This window comes from Terrapene carolina, unplaced genomic scaffold, assembly GCF_002925995.2.
Source record: "Terrapene carolina triunguis isolate 2854851 unplaced genomic scaffold, T_m_triunguis-2.0 Scaffold724, whole genome shotgun sequence".
Lineage (NCBI taxonomy): Eukaryota > Metazoa > Chordata > Testudines > Emydidae > Terrapene > Terrapene triunguis.
In genome coordinates this window covers 28,809-56,723 of record NW_020665075.1, presented here as the reverse complement: position 1 = coordinate 56,723, position 27,915 = coordinate 28,809, and the positions used below count along the sequence as shown (strand labels likewise).

The window sequence follows — 27,915 nt, the reverse complement described above, 5'->3', positions numbered from 1 at the left end:
GATTTCTACCAGAAAGAAGGCGTGCATTTATGCCAAAATGAGATCAGGTTTAACACCGCTAAATGCCAAATCGCTAAACTGTTTTAAAATTCTCTGTGGGGTAAATTCGACCAAAGAACAAACCTACCCAACATCAGCATCGTGAGAGACCCTGACCAACTCTTTCAGTACCTGTTTCCCCCCCAACTACGAGGTTTCATCCTGCAAGTTTATCGACAATGAAACAGCGTGCCTGTCTTGGAAACACACAAAAGACCGGTACTCTGTCTCTGGAAATACCAATGTTTTCATAGCCTGTTTCACCACTGCTTACGCCCGCTTTAGGGGACCTCACAAGCAAGATCCTGCCAGAACACCACCAAGTTTGTGTTGGCAGGCCCAAAAACATACAGGTATAAGCTGTCAGGAAGAAAGGCCTGCATGAAAGTCAAAAGGTATTACCCTGAACATAGCAAACTGTGAAAAGACCAACTTTGACAGTTTGAAAGATCTAGTCCTGGACTATTGCACGAGCCTGCAAGAAAACCCCTCAAAAAAGATAGAGGTGCAGCAGCCCTCTATCGTAAAGAACAAAAAATCAGTGGCAAATAGAGACAAAAACCCTTAAGAAAACACAAAGTCGTTTACAACAAGAGGGTCCTAGGAGAAGGGTTTAAAACCTTGCCCTACGGCTTTTAAAATAGATATGAGGTGCAAACACCTCTTTTCTGCAATTCTCGTGGGGCCTAGCAACTGTGGGAAAAGTTACTTTATAAAAAATGTGTTGGATAATGCCAAACAAACATTGTTATGCCTGAGAATATTGGATAACATGGCTATTAAAATCATTGCAAGATACGCATGTCTGGGCTTGTTGAAACATGTTTTGAGCAAGGCTAGGCATGCCTAAGAATTAAAAAATTTAGTTTTTACAAAATTCATCACCATCCGGTCGTTTTGCACTAAAGTCATTAGAACAGAATTTTAAAATCCGGTCAAAAGATAAACCCTTGCTACGATGATGTCAGAAAAACATGCAGTGATAGCCGCAGGTGACAGAGCGGGGGTCTTGTAATTGTCTATTGTGAAACACAATGTCTGTGGCATTTTTGTTTAAAAATTTCATAATGCTTTTAGGAAACACCACACTGTTTGGGGGGTGCCCGTATGAGTCAAAAAACTCTCCACGGTTACGCTCCGCCAGAAACAAGGTGAGCCAGTGTTCACCAGGTTGGTTGTGTGTTGACCACCAAAGCTAGGGGTCTCTGAGACAGCTTGCCGCCAGGGAGCCAATCATAAAGGAGCACATCTAAGAAATTCTTTTTCGTGTAAGGGGCCGTTGATAAGACACATGAGAGCTGCACGGTGTCCATGTTCACATATAGTCAAACAGAACGTTTCTCCTCTGATTTATCTCTATGACGTTGTCAAAAACCCCATACACGATCATATTGACGGCGACGGTTAAAGCCTTCCCAAAACGTATTTCTGCTCTCAGGTTCCCGGTTTTAATCAGGGAATCCTGATCGGCGCATTCCTGGTTGGGAGACGGGTCAAAGGCAAATAAGGTGTAACCTTGTGCAAACTCCTCACGGTCGATTAACAGTGAACGACCTTTCATGTGTTTACCAGCTGTCTGTACCAGATTCATGTATTCTCTCATGCAGCGTCCTGCCTCGAAGTCTGGTTGGTATCTGTTCACCATCTACATACAAGGCCACAAAATTAATATCATAATGTTTAAAATGAAAGGGATTTGTATTGTAACTTCCGCTAAAGGCATCATTATCCACAAACCCTAGGACAAGCATTTTGGGTTACTGTCCCCAAAACAGGTTCTCCTGGTTACTGACCCCGCTGCTCGCAGGGTTGCTAAACACTTTCATTCCCACACGGTCCACGGGATATTTAGCATTAGGGGTAAGCAGGGCCTCTGTATGCCCCAGACGAACGCTCGGGGCCACCCGTACTTTTTTCACAAAAAGGGATGCCGATACAATACGCAATTTAAAGCCTTCACCTGCACTGCCCATTAAACAGAAGGCATCTTTATTGTGCATCAGTTTAATTTTCACATCCACTCCGTTCAAGAAGAGTTTTTCTTGAAAAAACAGGTCACTGCGTAGATGACCCAGCAGCTCTACCGTCCTGCTCTGGGCCGTCAGCTTTGCAAGCCTCACAAACCCTAGATTCCCGCCATCCAACTCTGTTTCTTCGTTTTGTCCGGTAGCGTCTTTGTAAAACAGGCCAGCGGAAAATTGCGTGTCAAGGGTGTCGTCGCTGTAATTGAGCACCGATTCTATAAAGGCCCTGTAAGGGTAACAGTTGTTGCTTTGGCTTACAAGGCGGTCTCCCAGCGTGACATCCAACTGACTGAAAACAGAGGCCATGGGGTAATTCACCAGGCCCACTTTGGCGTCCATGGCGAGTTCAGTTCCGTCTCCTTTTACAATCTTGCAACATAGATACAGCAGCGTGTTGTTTAAATCCATATAATCGATGCCATTCCCTGCTATAAAAACATCAATGGGGGCAGACTCCGTAACAACCGATAGAGGCGGCACCTCGATGTAGATGCGTTTCTCAATGCTGGTCTGGGTAGGGGCTATTTGAAACAAGTCTAGTTCGGATTTGGTGCACTCTTCAGACCCGCAGTGAACAAAAGCCATGTTGATTAAAATATCTCTCTTTTACCAGGCGGAGAGCGTCTTCTCTTTCACCCAGGCTTCCTCTTGGACTTTTGCTTATGGCTGGCCCTGCGCATCAAAGCCCTTCTTTTAAAGGGTATTGGGGGACCATTGCAGGTATGATACATTTCTCTTTCTCTTCCTCCTTTTAATGTACATCAGCCCCCATCCTTCCTGTGAAGCTGTATTCGAGTCGGTTTGTGTAAAGTGTAAGCATCCTGGTCTGAAAGCCAAGCTGTTACCTGTCTTCTAGTTAAAGTTTTACTATGCTTTTTGGCCACTTGAAAAAGAGGATTCACCGCGCCAAGCTCCCAACTTCCCTGGGGGTGTAATATATTTTCTTTAACAGAGCCATAGGTGAAGACATGACTGTTCCCGGTACCATCTTTTACTAACACAAGTATAGAGGGGGACACATTCATATGGACACATTTAAATAAGTTTTATTCATTGCCTGGTTTAACACAACCGTTTACAGCCGCCTGTAAAAATGGATGCCATGACCCCTACAATGAGGGAGTCTGATCTGGTTCATTCTTCTATTTTGTCCTTTTCTGGATTTTCCTCTTGAGATCTGTGTCTCAGACAGGAGCAAAAACAGCTGATGCATGATATATTTACTCCCACAGGGCTACCGATGTGTAAGTTCTCAAAGGCCTCTAGAAAGACATCGTCGATCTGTTGAGAGATTTTCAGACAAAAAACAGTGTAAGCACCCCACTGCTTGTTTTTAGATTTATGCAATGTTAGGTCGATTCCTAACCCCATTACACCCCCATGATAAACCGTCGCTTCTTAATCATTCATTTACCTGAGCGACGTCTTTCCCGTTCACCTGGTCCGCTAGTGACTCCCCCAAACCATGATCCTCTTCCAACTTTAGGGGGGTGGACAATGAGAGGCCGTCACACTCATTGGTTTGGGTTTCGGGGTCGGGTTCCAAGGTATCTATCAACGGTGGAGTCAAAGGGCCCTCCTTGGAACTGTCACTGCTGTAGCACTTTCTCCATACAAGTCCAAAGGTCCTCGGGGCTAAAACAAAGTCTGAAGTTCTCACGGGGGTGGTAGAGGAGTCCATGTTTCCTCTCAGCCTTTCCACAATTTCTAAAACATGTCTTCTTGATAAGAGATGGCTTCCTCTGCCCGGTACTGGGACTTATGGGGTGATGGTTCTGCACTCTGATTGGCAGAGGGCATTGGGAGGAGTCCTTAGAGGGGTCGCATGACCCTCTTCTGGGCGGTTCACCCCATCCAAGAACCTGCCCTATTTTGGCCAAATCTCCTCTTGGGGTGGTTCTCTGCAGCCAAAACCCATCGCAATTGGTAAAGGGTGGTGGGAGGAGTTCTTAGAGGGGTCACACGAACCACTTCCGGATGGGTCACCCCACCCCAGAATTCCCCCCCAATTGGTCAGATCTCTCGGGGTGGTCCCCAGTGGCTGAAACCCCTCCTGATTGGTAGAGGGCGGTGGCAAGAGTTCTTAGAGGGGTCACAGAAACCACTTCCAGACAGGTCACCCCGCCCCGGAACTCCCCTTGATTGGTCAAATCTTCTCTCGGGGCTTTCCTATCAGGGTGAAACCCCTCCTGATTGGTAGAGGACGGTGGGAGGAGTTCTTAGAGGGGTCACATGAACCATTTCCAGACAGGTCACCCCGCCCCGGAACTCCCCTTGATTGGTCAAATCTTCTCTCGGGGCTTTCCTATCAGGGTGAAACCCTTCCTGATTGGTAGAGGACGGTGGGAGGAGTTCTTAGAGGGGCCACATGACACACCTTGCTTCTGGTTATGTGTCCGCCTTGACCCCGGGAGTAATACCCCATGGGTGTGGGACTTCTGGTGACTGGTGGGCAAGGGGTGAGGTTAACGTTTGATTGATGGTAGGGCCCTTATGCTACTGGAGTGCCTTCTTCTGTTGTCTCCGTTCCGCTTCATTCCCCAATCACTCGGCCAGAACAGATGTCACTTATGATCTCAGTTGCCACCAGCTGGACAGTGGGACTTGGGTCTTTCTGTAGGACTTGGAGAGCTGAAATTACAGAGGACAACACGTTAGTGAACAGACTGTCAAATCACAGCTAAGTGTGATATCAGAACCTTGAGCTACCTAAGCAGAATGATCACATGGAAAAATGTGAAACTGGGCTCAGTCCTTCTATTGGGATGGAAAATACATGAGAGATGAATATGCCTCACTTTTCATATAGTCACCTCTGCCTGAAACAGCTGGAGACTTATTACCTCTGAATACCACGCTACAGCAGCTCTCCAATACAAACAAAGCTTTAGGTTCCTCTACTGGGTCCCTTCCATGCTCCCAACTGGGGGGAGACCCTGACTCTACCAGAAAGTCATCCACTCTGCTGTAAATGGAAGAAGGTCCATTGTTTCAATAGCTTCCACTTTTAAGTTTATTTTCCATCTCTATTCAGGAGACACTGCCTGAGCTCAAATAAATCTGGAATTTAACAGAGGCCAGGTCCAAGCAGGTTTATGCATGATACAGGGCACCTACTGGAAGAAAAATTGCTGGTGGGAAATTTGAGGTAGCAGAAAGTGGTTACAACTTCTTCTCACCTGGGGAGTCCACAGAGAGCCAATAAAGCCCAAAGAGTGGATAGCACTGGCTGTGGAGGGGGCATTGCCAGGACAACCAGGAGATGTACTGACTCATATCACACCTTCTGCAGCTTCCTCCTTCAGGGAAAATTAAAGCGGACTTTCTACTGGGCAAGAGTGAATTTGTCCTTTGCTGTGTGGCTGATGCACTTTGCACCAGTGGTAACGGTTACTGCTGCTTGTCAGCTAAATTCCTTTAGAACTCACTAATGAACAGGACTTCAGCTGTATTTATTACTTACACAGCAGCAGATGTTCCAGGTCCAGCCATTTCATACGCTGCCTGTCTGTGTGTTCCAGGATGATGCCTAAATACACAATGTAAAATAAATAACAACAACAATAATAAAACCTTCCCTTGTTGAGTGCAAAGTGATATTAGCAGCCCCTAGACAGGTCTTTGGCGTCTCCTACTGTGGGCCTAAGGGTGAGCTGTGGGCAAGAGGATGCTAGAGCAGTTTAGAGTCCACACTGAAGAGAATGAGAGAGACATTTTTTAAAAAGAATGTTTCCATAAAACCCATTTGCTTGAAACAGTCTGTGTTCCTCTTGCCACTGCTGTCAGTTATTCGAGACATACTAAGATAGTGTTTTGGTCTAGTGGTCTGAGCAAAGGACTGGGGCCAGGAATAAGTGAGTTCTAAGCAGGGATCTCACAAGGTGACTGATAGGTGAGACGTAGGCCACAATGCCTGCCTGTCTCACATGGGTGTGCTAGGGTGAAGAGGGCACAGGGCCAAAGAGGAGGAACCTAATGCTTCCTTGACAAGGTGGTGTGGCCAGGAACCTGAAACAGCAGGTGCTATGGGGAGGTGGGCTGCATGCCTCCCAATGATGAAGTAGCAGTGAGGAGCACTGAACAACACTGTGGGTAGGTCTGCACTTTGATCTAGGGGTATCACTCCCAGTTCAATGGGACATGCCCACACTGGCTCTGACAGCGCTAGCATGCTAACATTCGAATGTAGCTAAGGCAGCACGAGCAGTGGGAGGAGCTAGCCACCTTGAGAATAGACATTGGGGTTTGGATGGGATCATATTTGGGGTGGTTAAACCTCCTGCTGCTCCTGCCATCGCAACTACTCTCTATTTTTAGCACGCAGGACTAGTGCGGGTACGTCTCATCAAGCTGGGAATTATACACCCAGCTCAAAGTGTAACCATGCCCTACGTGACAATGTCCCTGCCTCTACTACTAAATGACTGCACCGTGCTTTCCCTGCAATGATCCCGAAGCACTGATAGCAACTAATCCACCACACTGGGGAGGTAGGGATATTAACATCTCCATCTACGGATGGGAAGCTGAGGCACAGAGAGATTAATGGCAGCTCAGCGCTGCACAGTGGGATTGTTTCTGTCTCTCTCAATGGAAATACCAAAAGGGACACTGGGCATCATCTCTCACCAGCTAAGTTGGCTGCAGCTGCCCGGATCTCTTCCCAGCTGCTATGGAAGTACATGGTGGTGTTTTTGTATAAGTTCTCCAGCAGCTCTGCATTCTCTTTGGCCTAGAGGGAATCAGGGACACATGAGCTCTCTCTGGCTAGAAGTGCCCTTTGACTGCCAGCACATGCTTTTACGAACCACAGGTAAATAAGATAGAGAACAGGTGGCTGGGTAGAAGTGGGAACAATGGGAATCTGTGGCAGATTTACATTTCCCATCACCCTCAGTCATATATCCCACTCTTACAGTTATTTACATTATCCATCACACATCCCCACCTCTACACCACCACTCCAGTCAATAATCTCAGACAGTTCAACAGCTCACTCACAAGGTGTCTGCAAATGTCCACCTGGAGCTCTTCAGGCTTCAGCTCGGCTGTGCCACCAAGGTGCTCATTAATTGCACTTTGGAGTCTCTTCAGTCCCAAAAATGGGAAACAAAGGTGAAACGTAGCTCTGCATTCCTGAAAAAGAGTGTCACACCATTGGATTGTTCCCTACCGAGTGCTATGTTCATTCAAAGGGAACTCATCTGCGTGACTGCTCATCTATTCCAGGATCAAAAAAAGGGATTCATCTGGATATAATTGGCAGAAAACATGCAGGAATGACTAATAGACGGGAGAGCTTCAACTGAAACCTGGAGGTAGCATCAATGTCTTTTGGGAACAGATATACCGATGAAAGCTGCTGCACCAGGCATAGGTGTGGTCTCTCTGTTCTGGGGAGGCAGGGGCCTGGGGTGCAGAGACAGACAGGAACAGAGACCTGTCGGGGTCAGACCCATGACCTCTCCTGGATTCTGGTGAGGCAGCCATGGACCAACCTGGCTGGAACTGACTCAGCAGGAGGGCAATGAACTGAGGGGAGAATTTGGGCCTCCACAGCAGGCAGGAATAGCAGAGCTCCCCCGGCATTGGGAGGAAGATTCCTTTTGCTTAGTAAATAAGTCACTGTCGGTCTTACCATTGAAATCTCAGGGTTTGGGTCTTGCAGGTGCAGCAGAAGTGTGACCCAGCTCTTTTTAACCTGGTCGGCGAAATAGGTTTTCCATTTTTTCTTTGTCAGCCGGGCCAGGATGCCAAATAGCACAAAGGCCATTGAGCGAAGAGCATCATCCTCCTACAGCCAAGAAAGCGCCGCAAGTTAGTAACTAAGAGACAATCACATCATGCACTTTGCACAGCCATCTCTTCTACGCTAAAGTAGAGTGATTCCAACTACAGCTAGTCAGAAAAACGGTAATTAACCAATTTTTTGTTCGAATTTGCTGATTCGTCAAAATATTTTAGAGACAGTTCAGTTTTGATGAAATTCCTCCGGAAGCCAGGTAGGGGTCCTTAGAAACTTGCCTGGTGTCTTTCCAGTGCACCCATCCAGCTCTGTAGCAGCCAATCTAGCAGGCTGATTGGGATCGTGGGCTTCCAGGCCCCCAGCTTCTGGGACCCTGGGAGTCCTGGCTCTCAAATTTGCAACTCCCTGGCACCTCTAGCTCCCAGAGTTTCCTGGGTTCCCAGCACCAGGATAGTCTGAGAGCAGACTGCCCTGGGCCAACGCTTCCAATAGAGCTAGGTTGAGAATAGTAATTCTGTTTCACAAATAGTTTTGAACTTTGGGGAGAGGGGTTCCCACAAATAGGAACAAAACCCAAATTTGAAATCTCTAAATTCTGTGCAAAACAGAATGATCATTCCAACCCTCTCACATAAAAATGGTATAGAACAGGCCCAACACTCTCTATTGTACTCTGTAACCCCCATTTCATGGTTATCTAGCTACCTAATCTAGTATTCAGACTTTCTTTGGGGTTCTCAGTGGCAATAAAGAAGAATAGAAGGGTGAGACTGTGGGAGCAGGGATGTCATCCCCATCCTCCTAATGTTCTCCTCCTCCGTAAAACACCTCTCTTCCCTGGGGCCTAAAATCTCTTCACTCCGACATGAGCAATGCCCAGGGAGTCCACATCACGCATTGTAAATGGAGTCTAATCAAGATCGGTTGAACTGGGGTTGGAGAGATCTGTTCACATACATCGTCAAAGTAAGTCCGGATCTGTTGGGTGAGGTCTTTGAAGGAAGAACCTATGTCCTTCTCTTTCAGCTCCTTCAGGACTTTGGCCAGTGCTTTCATGCTCTCGCCAATGACTTCCGAACTGAAAATGTCACGTAAGGCCCCGATCAGTATGTCCAGAAGAAACTTCTTGTACTTTTTCACCTGTACAAACATATGACATTAAAAAACACTTATCACTGATCACACTTCTAATAAGTTTTCTTTAGCAGTTATGAAGCTGTGGGAATTTCATCAACCCCGTCTCCCCCCCAGAGACCTATAGCTATATTTCAGACCAGGTGCTAGCTACAATGAGCCCAACTTGGTGCCATAATACACCTGTGTAATCCTATTATTAGATTCCTAGTTACTTAGATTCCAAGGCCAAAAGGGACCATTGTGATTATCCGGTCTGACCTCCTGCATAACATAGAACTTCCCCGAAATAGTCTCTGTTTGAACTAGAGTGCATCTTTTAGAAAAACATCCAATCTTGATTTTAAAATTGCTAGTGACAGAGAATCCACCACAACCTTTGGTAAATTGTTCCAATGGTTAATTAAAATTACCATTAAAAATGTATGCCTTATTTCCAGTCTGAATTAGCCTAGCTTCATTTTTCCCCATTGAATCTTGTTATACCTTTGTTTGCTAATGTGAAGAACCCATTATCAAAATTTATTCCCCATGTGAGTAGTTAGACTGTCCTCAAGTCACTCCTCTTTGTAAAGCTAAATAGATTGAGCTCCTTGAGTCTATCACTAAAGGTATATTGTCCAATCCTTTGATAATTCTTGAGACTCTTCTCTGAATCCTCTCTAATTTATCAGCATCCTTCTTGAATTGTGGATACCTGATCTGGACACAGTATTCCAGCAGTGCTCACATGAGTGCCATATTCAGAGGGAAAATAACTTCTTTACTCTTCTTCAAGATTCCTCTGTTTATACCTCCAAGGATCATTTCAGCCCTTTTGGCCACAACTTTGTATTGGGAGCTTATGTTCAACTGATTATCTGCCATGACTCAAGTTTTTTTCAGCATCATTGCTTCCTGAGATAGAGTCTCTGATCCTGTAAGTATGGCCTGCATTTTTTGTTCCCAGATGTATACATTTACATATGGTCATATTAAAGTGCCCATGGTTGACTTATGCCCAGCTTACCAAAGGATCCAGCTTGCTCTATATTTACTGCAAAGAGGTTACTAGGGTATATGAGAGAGCAGAATTTGGCCTAGTGCATTTTGTGCAGCCTCTGTAAACTCTGAACAACTCTCTCTCTTGGTTTCTCTAGTTATGCTGCATTCTATTCAGTAATCTCTCTTACCTTCTCAGGTGCCCCATAGACTACATTTCCCAGGCCTCTCACAGCCATCTGGCGGACAATGCTGTTCCTATCGTGTGACCTTGCTTCCAAGATCCTCAAGACAGACTTAAGGAACTTCTTCTCCCTGAGCATGGGATCCCTCATTAGCTGAAATAAAATCAACATGTCCATTAGCCCCAATATGATCAGTAAGGTTGGGAATATAATTTGAGCAGACATGGAATACACTAAAAACAACAAGGAGTCCTCCTACAGCCACAGTCTTGTGGATACAGACTAATACAGGGTGCCCAGATGTCCCGATTTTATAGGGACAGTCCCGATTTTTGGGTCTTTTTCTTATATAGGCACCTATTACCCCCCACCCCTGTCCCGATTTTTCACATTTGCTGTCTGGTCACCCTAGACTAATATGGCTACCCCTCTGATACTTGGCACATAAGACACTGTAACTTTATCATTCCACACAAATGAGAAATGTCTTAAAACATGGAGCTTTCCTTTTGGGCACTATAATAGGGATCCACTCACCTCTTGAGAGCCTCTTAGTGGCTGGGTCTGGTACCACAGTCCTTTTCTCACCCCTGGCGCACCTTGCCAGCCAACCTCAGTGAGTCTTCTGTGGCTCAGGCCTCTGGCTGCGTCCCAAAGTCCAAATGAACCCCTTCTGGGATAGTCAAGAACAGTCCCATTCCCCTCACTAGGGTCTCCAGCCCCAACTCTGGGTCCTTGAAATTCTGCCCTTTGTTCAAGCTCTCCATAAGCATTGTCCCCTCCGTGGGGCTTATGCCACTGTAGTTGGTAGGGGAACCAGGGTCTGCCCATAACTCTGGGTTCCAAACCATGGACCCTGGAAACAGTAGCTAGGCACTGCTTGATTTCAGTTCATTTTTGCTTCTTCCTACCGGCCACTTTTAGCTTCACCCTCACCTCCGGGTTAAAGTTCTTAGGGACCCTCTTCCTGCAAATCCAGCTTAAGCAAATGCTGCCAGAATCAAACTCTGGCTATCCCCTGAATTTCTGTGGCCAGAGAGCAGCACCCTTTCTTGCCCCTCCAGGTCCTGCCAGGAACTGACCTGCTAAGGCCCTGCAGCTCCTTTTAGCTGAGTCTGATGGGCTCTGATTGGCTGCTTTCATGAGTCCTCTCTAGTCAGACCCAGATTTGTGACTGTTTTCCTGGGGCAGGGTGTAGTAGGACCACGGGGCCTCTTGTAAGGAGCCTCAAAGGCCAGGTACAGCCCATCACAGGCACAAATCGATTGTTTTTCTTAGAACCAGATGAGCCCCTAAGATAGTTGCTTAGCATAAGTGGGAAATATGATGCCGATGTTAGAGGAAGGCTGTGGAAAGGGTGGATGGTCCAGCTGTTATCACACCAGCCCAGGACTTAGGAGACCCAGGTTCAATTTCCTGCTCTCTCAAAGACCCTGGGCAAGTCACTTAGCCCTTCTGTGCATCAGCTCCCTGCCTGTAAAATAGGAATCATTGTGCTTCCCTACCTCGCAGGAGTGTCGTGGGGATACATACATTAAAGAGTTTTGAGGTACTCAGATACTACAGTAATGAGAACCTAAGATAGATGTGAATGTATTTGTATGTTGCTTGTTTTATAGTATTAGGACACTAGGTTCATTCAGAAGATCTGCTGAGCTAAACCAAAATCAGGAGCTGTTGGTTAGTATCAGCACTAGGACTTGGCAGAAGAGGTCCAGGAATTCAAACTCTGTCTGTATCTCAGCCCGCACCAGTGGTTGTGTAGCTAGCATAGGCAATGAGAGCAATAAAAATATCAGAGAGAGAATGACTCAGAAAGGTGTAATGAAATTCCTTGTGAGGTTTCCATATAAAGGAGGACCCATTCTACTATCTAAAATGACAATTACTCCTATGAACTGAACTGTACAACTCCCGAAAGAAAGGCAAACATGAGACAACAGTCTAATGGTGAAACTGCTCTTCAGAACCCTGTGTCCTACCTGGGCAAGGAAAGCTGTGCTGGTGACTCGGAGGTTTTCTGTTGGGGAATTCACCCAGAGGAGGAGGCTCTGTAAGATCTCAGGTGTTATTAGTTCAGCTCTTAGCAGAACACTGGAAGACAAAATAAACCGCTTATGGGGTAGACTGCACACTTCAAAAAACTCATCTGCTCTGAGCATACAGCACTGATATCTATGAATGGGAGCTGTGTGTTTCCACCCAGGGCACCCCCCACAAAGCTATAAACTGGAGGTTCCCTCTCAGCCACTCTATTTGCTACTGATTCCCAAGGATAAAATGATGCCTCCTAGATCTCTTACCTCACCAGCAGACACACTCCCTCATGGTGAGTCTTGGGGTTTTCAAGCAGAATCCATGTTCTCTGCTTCCTGAGCGCTCTCACCACTCTCTCATTCCCAGCTTTGAAAAGCACAGTCTCTAATGCTTGGACAGAAAGCCTGGGGAAAGAGAGGCACAGAACTGCAGCAATCAGTAGGAAGGTGCAGCCTGAACAGAGCGAGGAAGCCCCGGTTACTTGTCAGGTCTGCTGTTCATCGACAGTTCATCCATTGGCAATATCCTGGACACCAGTGTCCCTGGAAGGACTTGATGCCGGGAGGTAAGTTTCAGTCTCATACATCTCATATGACTAGTTTTGCTAGGGACAAAATTTTGCAGTCATTTTTCCCTTTCTGCAAGGAGTATGGGCACTAGCAGAGTACAATGATATGGAAAAGATACATGATCAGGACCCAAACAGTGGGGGCATAGAGTGTGGTGATCACTAATGGACATTTTGGGGTCATATCTCCAGATATGATGTGACAGAGAGCTGAGGGTTTGCACTTGAATCAGCACTCTGGTCACTATTAGTACTAATTTGGTTCCTCACAGAAGGCCTAATTGGACAGAGGTGTACCTGATTACGAGGTCAGATTGGGGCTAGTGAGTCAAGGAACCAATCATTCCATTAACAGGGAAACTGTATAAAGGACATGGGCAGGAGCTCTTTGAGGGGAACAGACAGAGAAAGAAACTTGGGTGACCAGATGTCCCGATATTTGGGGCTTTATCTTATACAGGTGCCTATTTCCCCCCACCCCCTGTCCTGATTTTTCACACTTGCTGTCTGGTCATGCTAGGAGAAACTGAAAGACAAAAAGCTAGGAGAGCCTGACAAAGTGAGGTCTCTGAGTGGAAACACCTTACCCCCCACTTTTGGAGAAGAGTTTAGAAAGTTGAGATACAATATAAAGGTGGCAAGGAGTCCTGTGGCACCTTATAGACTAACAGACGTATAGGATGCGTCCGAAGAAGTGGGTGTTCACCCATGAAAGCTCATGCTCCTATACGTCTGTTAGTCTATAAGGTGCCACAGGACTCCTTGCTGCTTTTACAGATCCAGACTAACACAGCTACCCCTTTGATACTTAAATAGAAAGGTGCTATGTATTGGTAGGGGGATTAAATAGACTGTATGTTGGTGTTTACAAGCAAGAAAGTCTCAACGCGGTCTGTGTTTGTGGAAGATGTGGGGGTGCAACACCCCTCTCTGTCACAGCTGGGGGCTCATCAGGGATTTCCCTGTTATCTATGCAAATGGAGAGCCTGCTGGAGAAGCCAGTGTAGAGGTTTGGCAGTCTGGGTGATGGAGGGAACACTGAAATGGGTGGTGAAGCAGCAAAGAGAAGTGTAGGACAAGGGTTCTCAGCCTTTCTGTTTCTGAGCCTCCCCCCACCCTCAACATGCTACAAATACTCCATGGCCCAGTTCCAGGCCTCTGCCCTGCCAGGCATCAGAGTTTGGGGCTCCTGGCTCCGGATTTTAACTCCACAGGGTGCAGGGGCTCAGGGCTTTAGTGCAGGTGCTGGGCCTCAGGGCTCCAGCGTGGCCGGGCTCAGAGCTTCAGCTTTCTTCCCTGAGCCCCAGCTAGTCTAATGCCAGCCCTGCTTGGCAAACCCCCTAAAACCGGCCAAGTTGAGAACTGCTGGTGTAGAAGACCCTATAGACCTTCCAACAATCCCACCATGCAGAAAAACAGGCTTTGCTTGCCTGGTAGGTTTAACAGCAAAAGAGCCTTCAGGAATTTATACAGGAGCAAGCCCAGGTCTGGCAACAACTCCTCCAAAGTTTGGCCAGTCCTGTGACAGGAAATGGAAACCAGGCACAGGAGATCAGACTCTGTAAAATGGGACCTGCGAACAACCCTGATGTGTTTTTGGTTACTCTTAAAGGAGCAGCAGTGAGACCTCATAGGGATAGAACAATGTGGGGCCTTCGACTGACATCCTATTTAACTGGGGAAGCACATATATGGCTCTTAGTGATTAGCGGGCAAGAGATTATGACATGATTAAGGCAGCCATGCTGGATTAGGTGGGGCCTGTCCACAGAAAACTACTGCCAGAAATGGAGAGTTGAAAGATGGATTGAGGGATTATGCCTCTGTGCATTTGGACAGAAATTAAAAGATTGGGCCACTCACTGGTAAGGCCAGATACTCAAACTGTGGGGGAGATCATGGACTGCATGATTCTGGAAGTTTCTTCAGAGTCTCCCTGAGCATACCCGAGCATGGGTTACGTGGCGCCAGCCAGTTAATCTGGACCCCACAGTTAAAGTTACAGAGGAATTTGCAGAGGCGGACATTCCCAGAGTGAATCAGTGGTTTAAGGGACTAGATTTGAGAAGGACCAGAGTGCCTCCAGCTGGGAAGGGCAGCAAGAAGAAGAGGGAGGCGCCTCAAAGAACTGTAGTGGGAGCTTGGCCTACAGTGTGCTACCGACATGGACATGAAGGACATCTAAAAAGAGACTGTCCTAAAATGGACTGTGGGTTTGCACAGTTTTGTGGCTGGGACAAGACTCCCAGGCAGGGAAGAAAAAAGAAAGTACCTACCATATCGGTATGGGTAGGGAGGAGCCATCAAAGGGACTAATGGACACAGCTTCATCCTGTTTGTTAATCGGGCAGGAGTTAGTGAAACCCCACTGGATACTTCCCAGAGGTAGGATCAAAACTGACTATGTACATGGGGACACTAAATACTGTCCAATAGCAGAGGTGACTCTGGAAATCAAGGGGAAGTTTAGGCAGAAACATGTAGGGGTAGTGGATGGATTGCCCCAGTGCCTTCTACTGGGCATGGACTGGGATCCCTTTCTAACAGGGACACCAAGGCATCTATGGAGGCCCAGGAGGGTGGAAATAAAACGTTCAGGGCCAGGTAAAGAGGACATGTATGTAAAGGGGGTGGAGGAACCTAGACACGAAAGTACAAGCCACAGAGAAGGTGAGGATGGAGAAGTCCCCTGAGAGACAAGAGGGAGGAGAAAGAAAACAAAGGTCAAGAGTAAAGGTGACTTAAGATCATCCATTGGGGTCAAACAGTCATCAGAGCCCTTATCACCAGGATCTCAGGAGCAGGCATCCCGAGAACACTTTGGAGGTACTAAGCGCAGTCTGTGTTCATGGAAGAGGCCGGGGCAGAGCATACCACCCCTCACATATAGGTACCTAAAATGGGCCTGCACATGGGCCAACAGCATGAGCAGAATATACACTTGTATCTGCAGCGCCAGCAATCACCTAGCTAGGTACCCATCCGTGTGAACAAATTCAAGTTTTGTGGACAAAACTTAGGCACCCATGCTTGAAAACCTGACTGACTGTGGCCACTACATAAGACCAGCCTTACTGGGTCAGTCCAATGGTCCATCTAGTCCAGTATACTGTCTTCCAACCATGGTCAATCCCAGCTTCTTCAGAAGGAATGAACAGAACAGGGCAATCATGAAGTGATCCAATCCCTGTTGTCCAGTCTCAGCTTCTGGCGGACAGAGGCCTAGGGACACCCAGAGCATGGGGTTGCATCCCTGATCATCTTGCCTAATAGCCATTGATGGACCTGTCCTCCATGAACTTATCTAATTCTTTTTTTAACCCAGTTATACTTTTGGCCTTCACAACATCCCTTGGCAATGAGTTCCACAGGTTGACCGTGTGTTGTGTGAAGTAGTACTTCACTATGTTTATTTTATACCCGCTGCCCATCCGTGAATAGAGTTTAGATCCTGGTTTCCTAGGAAAAGTCAGAGACATGATAAAACCATGAAGTCTGTAATTTGAGCACCTTGTTGGCACGGAATAAAGAAACACAACAATAATAGAAACTAATAATGTTGTGAGATTGGTGGGAAAAGTACATTAATGGGCTACCAGAGCTGAAGTCAACTGATGACTCAGGAATCTCTTAGTGTTAACTGGCGAGGGGCACAGAGTGGGTGCCGAGGGGTCTGGTATGTTAATTCTAGTTCACTAAAAGATTGCCATATGATTCTCAAATAAAAGCCCATGTCACCAATATCATTGTGAAACACATGTACAGATGCGGTGTAAAGAGTCATGTATATGCATTGAAAATTACATTCTTATGATCTGTGTCTAGGGACTCGTCACCAGGAAAAGTGAAAAAATGGTTTTCTTTCAGGCAAGAAATGTTTATCCATCTGTTTGTTTACCTGTAAATTAAGCATGTAGGGTTCACACTCAGTTCAGAAGGACTGTGAGAACTTCAAAGAAAGAAAAGTAACAGGAAGTAGACGGGGTGGGGACCCAATTTTGGGGTACACATCAAAGGTTTGCTCTAGTATATTTGGGGGACAAAGAAGACACCCTGGCACCTTTCACTTAGGAAGTCGATGGACAGCGAGATGGACAGTGGGGTTGCTAGCAGGCTTGGTTGAGAACTTTGGGTGAGAAACATCTTTAGACAGGAGGTTAACCTGTTGGTTAAGTTTAGTCTCTAGGAGCATGTTATGATTTCATTTTACATGTAACCATTTTTTGCTCGCATTCTTACTCACTATCACTGGAATCTCTGTTCTTTGATCATCTCTGTTCTTGTTTTCACTATAAATATACCTAAGTGCTGTGTGTTTTGCTGTATAGAGTATAAGTAATAACGTATAAAGTATAGAGTCCAAAGTATAAGTAATAAACTGGTGTGTACTGTTCCATTAGGAACAGCAGGCCTGGTAATTCTGTGGGTGTTCAGTGGATAAAGGTCTGGACACTATACGGAACGGTCAGAAGACTCGGGGGTTGGTGTGTGCCTATCACTAACCTGTACAAAGAGTCTGAGGAGGCCTGGATGGCACTGTTTGTTTTGCCAGAGCCTGGTCGTTTCAGGGAACTGACCCACAGCAGACACAGACAAGACTTCCTCACTCTAAGGGCAGGCGATGGTAAGGTGCCTCGTAACCCTGGGAACTCCTAAGGAGTGTCACACAACTCTATTGGAATTCTCTTTGTTTCTCTCCCTTCCTTCTAATTACCGGCAAGGGTTGCCCTTAGTATGTTGTAGGCCTTTTCGGAATTGCCTCCGGCTGCTTATCCTGGGCAAAGGCATCTCTTGTCCTAGGGTTCGGCTGATCTGCTGCAGGAGAATAGGAAACAACTCTGGGAGCAGCTCCTGCACAGCTTTGCTCGACTCCAGTGCTGACACCACCTCAAAGATGGCACATGTTGCCTGAAAGGAGAGAATGGTAAAAAATGAGAGCTCTTCCCAACACCATCACACCCTCTCTCCCCTTCTGAGATCTGTTGTACGAAATTCTCACTTCTGCCAGTAACTTGAATGACTGCGAGCAACTCGCTTAACTCATGGCTCAGTTTCCCACATCTGTACAGATGTGTATGACCTACCAAGGCATGTTGTGAGTCCTAAGGAATATTTGCAAAGCACTGTGAGAAACCTGGTTCAAAGACTTTCTAATTGCCAGATGTTATTAAGTAAATCAGCCACATACTCTAAAACTGCCGTATTTGTTCCACAGACAGCAGAGCTGGACTGAGGGAAATAGTACATCAGAGGAGAAGTGCCCACACAGCAATATTATACCACGCTTCTAGCTTTCCATCAGCAGGATTGTCACAGGGCAGAGGAAAGCCTGAAAGACGTGTCTGTCATCTAACTTACTGAGAGAGGTTCAGCAGCTGCAAAATGCCTGTCGATTTCAGTCTCTGAGGTGAGGCTGTCTTCTTGGCTTGTTGGAGTCTTTATCTTGTCTTTCAGGACCTGTAGGACTTGAGTGGCAAGCAAGGGGTCTCCCCCCAGAAATCGCCACAGCTCAGTGGTGTAACTGCAATTTAACAGAAGTTACATGTGACCCCTGGACACTTTTGTGGCTCAGACTGAATGCGTCATATTTAAGTAAAGACCAAATTTTTTCCTTGCCAATGATGAGAAAGTTAGGAGTACTGTCCTCCTTTAACGCTCCTCGTGTTTAAATATTGAGTTTCCAGTTACAGAACTAGGTTAAGTGACCTAGTCGTACTGCAGCCTCACCATTAATACTAGACTGCAGAAGGACAGGACACAGAGCGCCAACCTCAGTTCCTGCTTTCCCTCTTCCCAGTAAATATGGAATCATGAACATGTGGCTCCAAAGATCTGGGGTTTGGAAGGCAAGTTGATGAAAGAAAAGCCATATTCCTACTAACTGGATATACAACTATGAGAACGAATATTCATGGCCATCCTATGTCCCCTTCACAAAGGGTGTCCCTATCCTCTGTTTGCCAGAAGCTGGGACTGGGCAACAGGGGATGGATCACTTGACATTTACCTGTTCTGTTCATTCCCTCTGGGGCATGTGGCACTGGCCACTGTCGGAAGACAGGATACTGGGCTAGATGGACCTTTGGTCTGATCCAGTATGGCCATTCTTATGGTCTTAGATTCCAGCACTGATAACTGATAACTCAGTTAGGGATCTTTAAATGAAATGATGGATCTGCTTCCAGTCCAGTTTTAAGTACCCAGGACAGCAACTCTATTCTAGCAGCCACACCCTCACTGATACCAAGCGGAGGTCTGATGACAATATTGGCCCTATTCTTTGTAATTAGCCAGGGATTTGGACTTGAAGCTATCATGCTATCAGGAAACCAACAGCCACTGCTAATTTCCAGAGTCAGGTCAATTCAGGTGTCTAGAGAGGTAGATGTTTCCAACAATATACTCCAGTTATACCAGTAAAGATAGGTCTTTAGGATGTCAAAGCAGCTATTAATTAATGGAAACAGAATGACACTTAATTTCTCTCCGCACCCCACCTTAACATGTTCTTGGACCTTCCTGCAGAAAGACCCAGGCTATTAAACTTTAGGAATTATCCCAAACTCTCTGCTGCTTAAAGAAAGCCCTACATCTCCCAGTAAAGCTGTGGGATCCATGTTTTACCAAGAGGAATGCAATAGGTAGCGGTATATACCTGTCCATCGGCAGATGTTTTGTGAGGAGGCTGGAGATCACTGCCTCTACGTGATGTTGAGCGAGACTGCACACTGCCTCCACCAGGAACTGCCTCAAGCTGCCCTCCTGGATATTAGGCATGCAGCTATATATTTTATTCACGATATCTGGCACCTGGAAGGAACAAAACCAGAAAGAAATGTCTCTTTCTTTCTATCCATTCATTCTACAGAATAAAAACCTTTATTTAGCCATTTGCTGCTTTTTTAGAAATTCCTCACTTCAAGAAACAAATGTTCAAATATGTCTGCGTAACTTTAACCCATAAAAATTGCCCACACTTGGCTGTAAAAATTAACACTGACACACACATATACATACCAGGTAATTTAACGTGGTGGTGCCCAGCTATGCATTAAATAAACCAGTTCGCATGCACAAAAGAAGGCTTTGCTTGCCCACATTTTGCAGGTGTGATTTAAGCAGCCAAATCCGACCATTTGCGTCGAAGAATGCGGAGTTCATAAACAACCACAAGCACAAAATATGCAAGTGCTTTAAACACAGTGTGCAAATGCCTGGGACTATGAACAGATGACGACCTCTCATAGTCATTCCAAGCCCTTCACATCTTCAAAACACTGTGCAAACATGGCAGTTCTGCTGCGAGGGTTCCCTGTCCTGAGACCTTTCACCAGCCTTGTTAGAAGATTTGTGGAGTGCTCCTTTCATCTAGCCCTAACGCACTGGGCTCCAGAATAAGGCATATAAATAGTGGATCCTAAAGACACTATAGTTTTCTCCCTCCCTCCTATTCTTAAAGGGTGCGTCTACACAGCAAAAAAATCCCACAGCAGTGTAAAAGTGTAGCTGTTCCTGCTCGGGCTGGAGCCCAGGCTCTGAAACCTGGCAAGAGGGTGAGTCTCAGAGCCCAGGCTCCAGACTGACTGGGAATGACCACAGTGCTATTTTTATCCAGGTAGCCCTTAGCCATAGGCCTCCTAAGAACTGGATGATTCCAAGTGCCAGTCATTCTGTCTTGTTGTATTTTCCCCAGAGTCTGTTTTTTCAAGCCTTTCTTGGCTGAATACTGTGGCAACAAGCTAGACAAATAAATAACCCACCATCTTCCTTTTCCCTTGGATTATCTCTGTCTACTGCGATTGATTCTGCCATTGCCTATCTTAGGGTAGGAACAGAGATGGAATCGACTATGTCCGAGGGGGAGAAACAGCAAGATTTTTGTTCATTACACATGAGGGCAAAGCTCTAAAAGCCTAGAGTTTAGGCAGAAAACCTCTCCAGTTTCCCGTTTTACCTGGTCCAGCATGGCATCTCCACACTCCTTCAGGATGATCTTCATCCACAGTCCAGCTGCTGTGGCACAGGTGGGGCTGGCAGACAGCATACCATCCAATGTGGCATTAATAAAGTCTGTGGCCTGTTCTGAGGGAAAGTACTTACTAATAACCTGGGAACAAATCAAAAACAGGAGAGACTGCAATGATGTTTGGCTCCAGCACTTTTAAAAATGGAGGCCTAATATCTCTATGGAAAGATATATGCATCAGCAAATTGTTAATTAGCCTTATGTCTAGCAAGCCATTTGTGATTACAATTCTCTCTCTAGTCTATATACAACATTTTTGTATTCTACACTAATGATATCAGGTTAGAGACAAAGCCTCTATTGCACAGTTAGCACAACATTTTCTTCCACAGGACAGAAGCGACGTTGTCTGTAGAAAGTGCAAGCTGGTCTCCATATTGGAAGAGAAGGTTCGAGGTGTGGAGAAACAAGTATCAACCCCGCGTTGCATACGAGAAAATGAAGATTTCCTGGACAGACGTCAGGATATGCTTCTACAGGCACAACGTTCTGAAGAATCGGAGCAGGTTGCGCAGAGGGGACTGAGGGATGGTGAAGAAAATTGGCAGCATGTGACCTCCAGAAGAAGAAAGAGGAACGTCCATGTACCAGCAATGGAGATACAGGTGAGCAACCGTTTCCATGTTCTCTCCAGAGGTACTAATGTGGAGAGTGGAGTAGATGATACAGTTGAGGGAAGGGAGCAGACGGAGACTCCACCGATTGGAAGGCATGAGATGCACTGTCCTAGGGATGGGGGTTCCACGACCACCGCTCCCAAGAGAAGGAGGAGGGTGTTGGTGGTTGGGGACTCCCTCCTCAGGGGGACTGAGTCATCTATCTGCCGCCCCGACCGAGAAAACTGAGAGGTCTGCTGCTTGCCAGGAGCTAGGATTCCCGATGTGACAGAGAGACTGCCGAGACTCATCAAGCCCTCGGATCGCTACCCCTTCCTGCTTCTCCACGTGGGCACCAATGATACTGCCAAGAATGACCTTGAGTGGATCACTGCAGACTACGTGGCTCTGGGAAGAAGGATAAAGGAGTTTGAAGTGCAATTGGTGTTCTCGTCCATCCTCCCTGTGCAGGGAAAAGGCCTGGGTAGAGACCATCGAATTGTGAAAGTCAACGAATGGCTACGCAGGTGGTGTCGGACAGAAGGCTTTGGATTCTTCGACCACGGGATGGTGTTCCAAGAAGGAGGAGTGCTAGGCAGAGACGGGCTCCACCTAACGAAGAGAGGGAAGAGCATCTTCGCAAGCAGGCTGGCTAACCTAGTGAGGAGGGCTTTAAACTAGGTTCACCGGGAGAAGGAGACCAAAGCCCTGCGGTAAGTGGGGAAATGGGATACCGGGAGGAAACACGAGCAGGAGAGTGCAAGTGGGGAGGACTCCTGCTTCATACTGAGAAAGCGGGACAATCAGCGAGTTATCTTAAGTGCCTATACACAAATGCAAGAAGCCTGGGAAACAAGCAGGGAGAACTGGAAGTCCTGGCACAGTCAAGGAACTATGATGTGATTGGAATAACAGAGACTTGGTGGGATAACTCACATGACTGGAGCACTGTCATGGATGGATATAAACTGTTCAGGAAGGACAGGCAGGGCAGAAAAGGTGGGGGAGTTGCATTGTATGCAAGAGAGGAGTATGACTGCTCAGAGCTCTGGTATGAAACTGCAGAAAAACTTGAGAGTCTCTGGATTAAGTTTAGAAGTGTGAGCAACAAGGGTGATGTTGTGGTGGGAGTCTGCTATAGACCACCAGACCAGGGGGATGAGGTGGACGAGGCTTTCTTCCGGCAACTAGCAGAAGTTACTAGATCGCAGGCCCTGGTTCTCATGGGAGACTTCAATCACCCTGATATCTGCTGGGAGAGCAATACAGCGGTGCACAGACAATCCAGGAAGTTTTTGGAAAGTGTAGGGGACAATTTCCTGGTGCAAGTGCTGGAGGAACCAACTAGGGGCAGAGCTCTTCTAGACCTGCTGCTCACAAACCGGGAAGAATTAGTAGGGGAAGCAAAAGTGGATGGGAACCTGGGAGGCAGTGACCATGAGCTGGTCGAGTTCAGGATCCTGACACAAGGAAGAAAGGAGAGCAGCAGAATACGGACCCTGGACTTCAGAAAAGCAGACTTTGACTCCCTCAGGGAACTGATGGGCAGGATCCCTTGGGAGAATAACATGAGGGGGAAAGGAGTCCAGGAGAGCTGGCTGTATTTTAAAGAATCCTTATTGAGGTTGCAGGAACAAACCATCCCGATGTGCAGAAAGAATAGCAAATATGGCAGGCGACCAGCTTGGCTTAACAGTGAGATCCTTGCTGACCTTAAACACAAAAAAGAAGCTTATAAGAAGTGGAAGATTGGACAAATGACCAGGGAGGAGTATAAAAATATTGCTCGGGCATGAAGGAGTGAAATCAGGAAGGCCAAATCACGCTTGGAGTTGCAGCTAGCAAGAGATGTTAAGAGTAACAAGAAGGGTTTCTTCAGGTATGTTAGCAACAAGAAGAAAGTCAAGGAAAGTGTGGGCCCCTTACTGAATGAGGGAGGCAACCTAGTGACAGAGGATGTGGAAAAAGCTAATGTACTCAATGATTTTTTTGCCTCTGTCTTCACGAACAAGGTCAGCTCCCAGACTGCTGCACAGGGCAGCACAGTATGGGGAGAAGGTGACCAGCCTTCTGTGGAGAAAGAAGTGGTTCAGGACTATTTAGAAAAACTGGACGAGCACAAGTCCATGTGGCCGGATGCGCTGCATCCGAGGGTGCTAAAGGAGTTGGCGGATGTGATTGCAGAGCCATTGGCCATTATCTTTGAAAATTCATGGCGATCGGGGGAGGTCTCAAATGACTGGAAAAAGGCTAATGTAGTGCCCATCTTTAAAAAAGGGAAGAAGGAGGATCCAGGGAACTACAGGCCAGTCAGCCTCACTTCAGTCCCTGGAAAAATCATGGAGCAGGTCCTCAAGGCATCAATTCTGAAGCACTTAGAGGAGAGGAAAGTGATCAGGAACAGTCAGCATGGATTCACCAAGGGGAAGTCGTGCCTGACTAACCTAAGTGCCTTCTATGAGGAGATAACTGACTCTGTGGATGAGGGGAAAGCAGTGGATGTGTTATTCCTTGACTTTAGCAAAGCTTTTGATACGGTCTCCCACAGTATTCTTGCCACCAAGTTAAAGAAGTATGGGCTGGATGAATGGACTATAAGGTGGATAGAAAGCTGGCTAGATTGTCGGGCTCAACAGGTAGTGATCAATGGCTCCATGTCTAGTTGGCAGCCGGTTTCAAGCAGAGTGCCCCAGGGGTCGGTCCTGGGGCTGGTTTTGTTCAATATCTTCATTAATGATGTGGAGGATGGCGTGGACTGCACTCTCAGCAAGTTTGCAGATGACACTAAACTGGGAGGAGTGGTAGATACGCTGGAGGGTAGGGATAGGATACAGAGGGACCTAGACAAATTAGAGGATTGGGCCAAAAGAAACCTGATGAGGTTCAACAAGGACAAGTGCAGAGTCCTGCACTTAGGACGGAAGAATCCCATGCACTGTTACTGACTAGGGACCGAATGGCTAGGAAGCAGTTCTGCAGAAAAGGACCTAGGGGTTACAGTGGATGAGAAGCTGGATATGAGTCAGCAGTGTGCCCTTGTTGCCAAGAAGGCTAACGGCATTTTGGGCTGTATAAGTAGGGGCATTGCCAGCAGATCGAGGGACGTGATCCTTCCCCTCTATTCAACATTGGTGAGGCCTCATCTGGAGTACTGTGTCCAGTTTTGGGCCCCACACTACAAGAAGGATGTGGAAAAATTGGAAAGAGTCCAGTGGAGGGCAACAAAAATGATTAGGGGGCTGGAGCACATGACTTATGAGGAGAGGCTGAGGGAACTGGGATTGTTTAGTCTGCAGAAGAGAAGAATGAGGGGGGGATCTGATAGCTGCTTTCAACTACCTGAGGGGGGTTCCAAAGAGGATGGATCTAGACTGTTCTCAGTGGTACCTGATGACAGAAGAAGTAGTAATGGTCTCAAGTTGCAGTTGGGGACGTTTAGGTTGGATATTAGGAAAAACTTTTTCACTAGGAGGGTGGTGAAGCACTGGAATGGGTTACCTAGGGAGGTGGTGGAATCTCCTTTCTTAGAGGTTTTTAAGGTCAGGCTTGACAAAGCCCTGGCTGGGATGATTTAGTTGGGATTGGTCCTGCTTTGAGCAGAGGGTTGGACTAGATGACCTCCTGAGGTCCCTTCCAACCCTGATATTCTATGATTCTATGAACATTGTACTAGATATGCAGGAGGTAAGTTTCCCGTTTGTATTCTCTTATATACACTGCATCTTTTTACAACTTATAAAATGAAGTAAAGAGAGGCATGCACACAAATATAGGCTAAGGCAAACCCACAAAGTGACAGAATGAAGACTGGGTGGTTTCTCAGCTTGATGTTCCACTAACACAGTTTTTTCTCATGGATGGCTGGATAGGTACATGTGTGCGCAGCTGCATGCATATTTTCATGTGCGTGCAGCATTCTGTGGAATCTGGTTTTTACATGGCATTCATAGCACACATCTATGAAAAGCATCTTGCTGGTTACTAGCAATGAATGCCCCGCTCCCACAGCTCACTCCAAGTACGGAAAGGCATCATAAAAGCTTAAATGTGAAATGAATGGTGCCCCGTCACTAGAACATCCACACAAGCTTTTTGAGTCAGTTACCCTGGCCATTTTGGAAGATGCCTGAAACAGAGCCTCAGGGTCTGGAACTGTTAGTGCTTCATGAAGACATTTCAGGTCCTCTGCCGCTGACCCCAGGTTCCTGGACTGGTCTGGAGTGGAGAAAAGGAGAAAAAGTACTGTAACGATTAATGAAACGGAACCTCTACTGCATGGATATTCATACAGAAGGATCCATGTGCTATGCTGTTATCAGCATAGTGTAAAATCTTGGCTCCATCGAAGTCAATGGCAAAACTCCTGTTGACTGTAATGGAGTTGGAATTACACCCGAAATGTCTGAAAGTTAACAGTAGTGGTATGCTATTGTGAATGATACAGGATTGAACAAGCACTGTATTCCGCTTGGAGCAGCTTTCTGGGTGTGTCTGGTTTCAGTAGCCTCTCTGTTCTCAGTATTTAAATCTAATCTCATAGTCAAGTACAAGTCATGCAGGTAGATCTGAGGTTCCAATGTAGAGGTGAATCCCTCCACCAAACTCTCATTGTAAAAGAGATGGGGCTGGACAAAACCTTCGGCAGGAAACCTAGGCTCATCAGTCACTTCTAAACAATGCTGGGATTTCTATGTTGTACATTCAAAGACTGGAGTCCCTTCTTCTGTTTCTGAATCACCAACACTGTTTTTAGGACTGATTAATAATAATTGGCAATAGGGTGACCAGATGTCCCGATTTTATAGGGCCAGTCCCGATTTTGGGGTCTTTTTCTTATATAGACTCCTATTACCCCCCACCCCCTGTTCCGATGTTTCACATTTGCTGTCTGGTCACCCTAATTGGAAATGGCCTTAAACGATAACCAAGCTCTATCCCTTTACATCTAACCATTAGGTGAAAAGAATATCCTACTCTTTCACAGAGGGGAAAATGGCCTAGACTTACTCCAGTAGCTTTGAATGCTCATGACAGAGGGCTGCTAGAAGAACTTTTTGTTTAAAGAATTATTCCAGGAAACCCCTCCAATACAGTCAGTGGCAGGGTAAAGAGAATGAAAATGTTTAGTACCAAGGGCTTGTCTACATGGAGATAGTCAAGAAAGCTAATCCAAATTAATTTTCAAAATGCATTAGTTAAACTTCATTAAACTCCTATGGGGACACACTTATTTAGAATTAAAGGGGCCTTATTTCAGGTTAGTTTAATTCATGTAATTCACTAAAATTAATAAGGGCCATTTTAATTCAGAATCAGAGCATCCACACATGTGTTTAATGCCACTTTAAATTTACACCTTTATTTCATTTGAATTAACTTTCCTTAGTTGTCCCTGTGTAGAGAAGCCCTAAGGAATTTAGCAGTTATCTACCTGTATGCAGACCATTTATTATTTGTACAGTTCCCAAAAGTATGCTAGGCTCTTTACACATCATAATCTTCTCTTCTAATGAGGTATTTACAAGATGCCACCATTCTGTTATCTAAATACCAACAGACAGGACAGAAAGAACTAGACAGGCAGAAAAATGGACATTACAACAGTGAAAGAAGGTGAAGAGTTACTTATACCTGCTAATGGTCTCCTCACCTTGTATACAGAGAAGGCAGCTGATACAGTCAATCACCCACTGACGGGACGTGGCCAGTGAATCACAGCTGTATGGTGCTATTAGTCCAATCAGAGATCCAAACTGATTAAAAGTTTCCTGAGTCTAATTAAAAAAGAATGAAGAATGAACGTTCTCCAGCTGTACAAGACTTCACTTGCCATCCTTATTGTTGATACCAGTCAGATCTGTGTTTTTGGGGAACCAGGGCGCAGTATCTAGCCGGTGTGACTCATGAAGGACACCCTCCACCCCCGTCTGTTTGAACCAAAACCGATCAGAGAAAAGGCTTGCAGAGAACAATGAAGGGTTTGGGGAGACACACCTAGACCCCTCCTGACAAGGGTCACAAGATTAAGACATCTCCATTTGCATACAGAATGAAGAACAGAGAACCGCACTGAACTCTGGGACCAGAAAAGCAGGGACGCACTGCCTCATGGAAATCCCTGCTCCAGATGCTAATGAACCTATGCCTGCACACACCAAGCTCAGCAATTATCAGACCAATGCTAGTAATAAATCTTTGATTGATATCCCAAAATACTGAAGCAGCCTAGTTGCATTGTGAGCTCCCTGGAAGAAACCACCACCCAGAGCCAAGAGTGATCAGCTCCTATTGTCTAGCCTAAAGAAACCCTTGAGCCATCAGTTTACCCATAAACAAATCTAGTGTTCTCCCTTGAACCATTGTATTTTCTCTACAAAACCCCCGAACTATGCCCAAGTAAGGGTTCTGATGTATAGACCCAAACTCTGCATCAGTTCCACTTGGATTCCATCTCCTGACTGATCGTGCTGGGGGCTCTGCCTGTCTCCAGCACTCAGGACCCTGAGCTACCACCATCACCTGGGAACCCCGACCAGTTCAAGCCTCATGGAGTGGGTGAGATCCCTCTCTCTCTCTCTC

The 27,915-nt window shown here is 46.3% G+C and overlaps 1 protein-coding gene across 1 annotated transcript in view; it reads right to left on the bottom strand.

Annotated features, from left to right (window-relative positions):
* Positions 1-4,596: 4,596 nt before the first annotated feature.
* Positions 4,597-27,915, bottom strand: part of LOC115271377 (maestro heat-like repeat-containing protein family member 2B) — a 50,306-nt gene continuing 26,987 nt past the window's right edge. Inside the window, exons 21-33 of the mRNA XM_029913593.1 lie at positions 26,987-27,110; positions 25,442-25,551; positions 20,669-20,821; positions 19,370-19,524; positions 18,073-18,235; positions 17,429-17,622; positions 12,413-12,550; positions 12,092-12,203; positions 10,116-10,262; positions 8,767-8,949; positions 7,702-7,857; positions 6,693-6,795; positions 4,597-4,694 (exon numbers count right to left, since the gene is read on the bottom strand). Of these exons, the coding sequence (XP_029769453.1) occupies positions 4,597-4,694; positions 6,693-6,795; positions 7,702-7,857; positions 8,767-8,949; positions 10,116-10,262; positions 12,092-12,203; positions 12,413-12,550; positions 17,429-17,622; positions 18,073-18,235; positions 19,370-19,524; positions 20,669-20,821; positions 25,442-25,551; positions 26,987-27,110 (1,836 nt within the window). The remainder of the gene's footprint in view (positions 4,695-6,692; positions 6,796-7,701; positions 7,858-8,766; positions 8,950-10,115; positions 10,263-12,091; positions 12,204-12,412; positions 12,551-17,428; positions 17,623-18,072; positions 18,236-19,369; positions 19,525-20,668; positions 20,822-25,441; positions 25,552-26,986; positions 27,111-27,915) is intronic.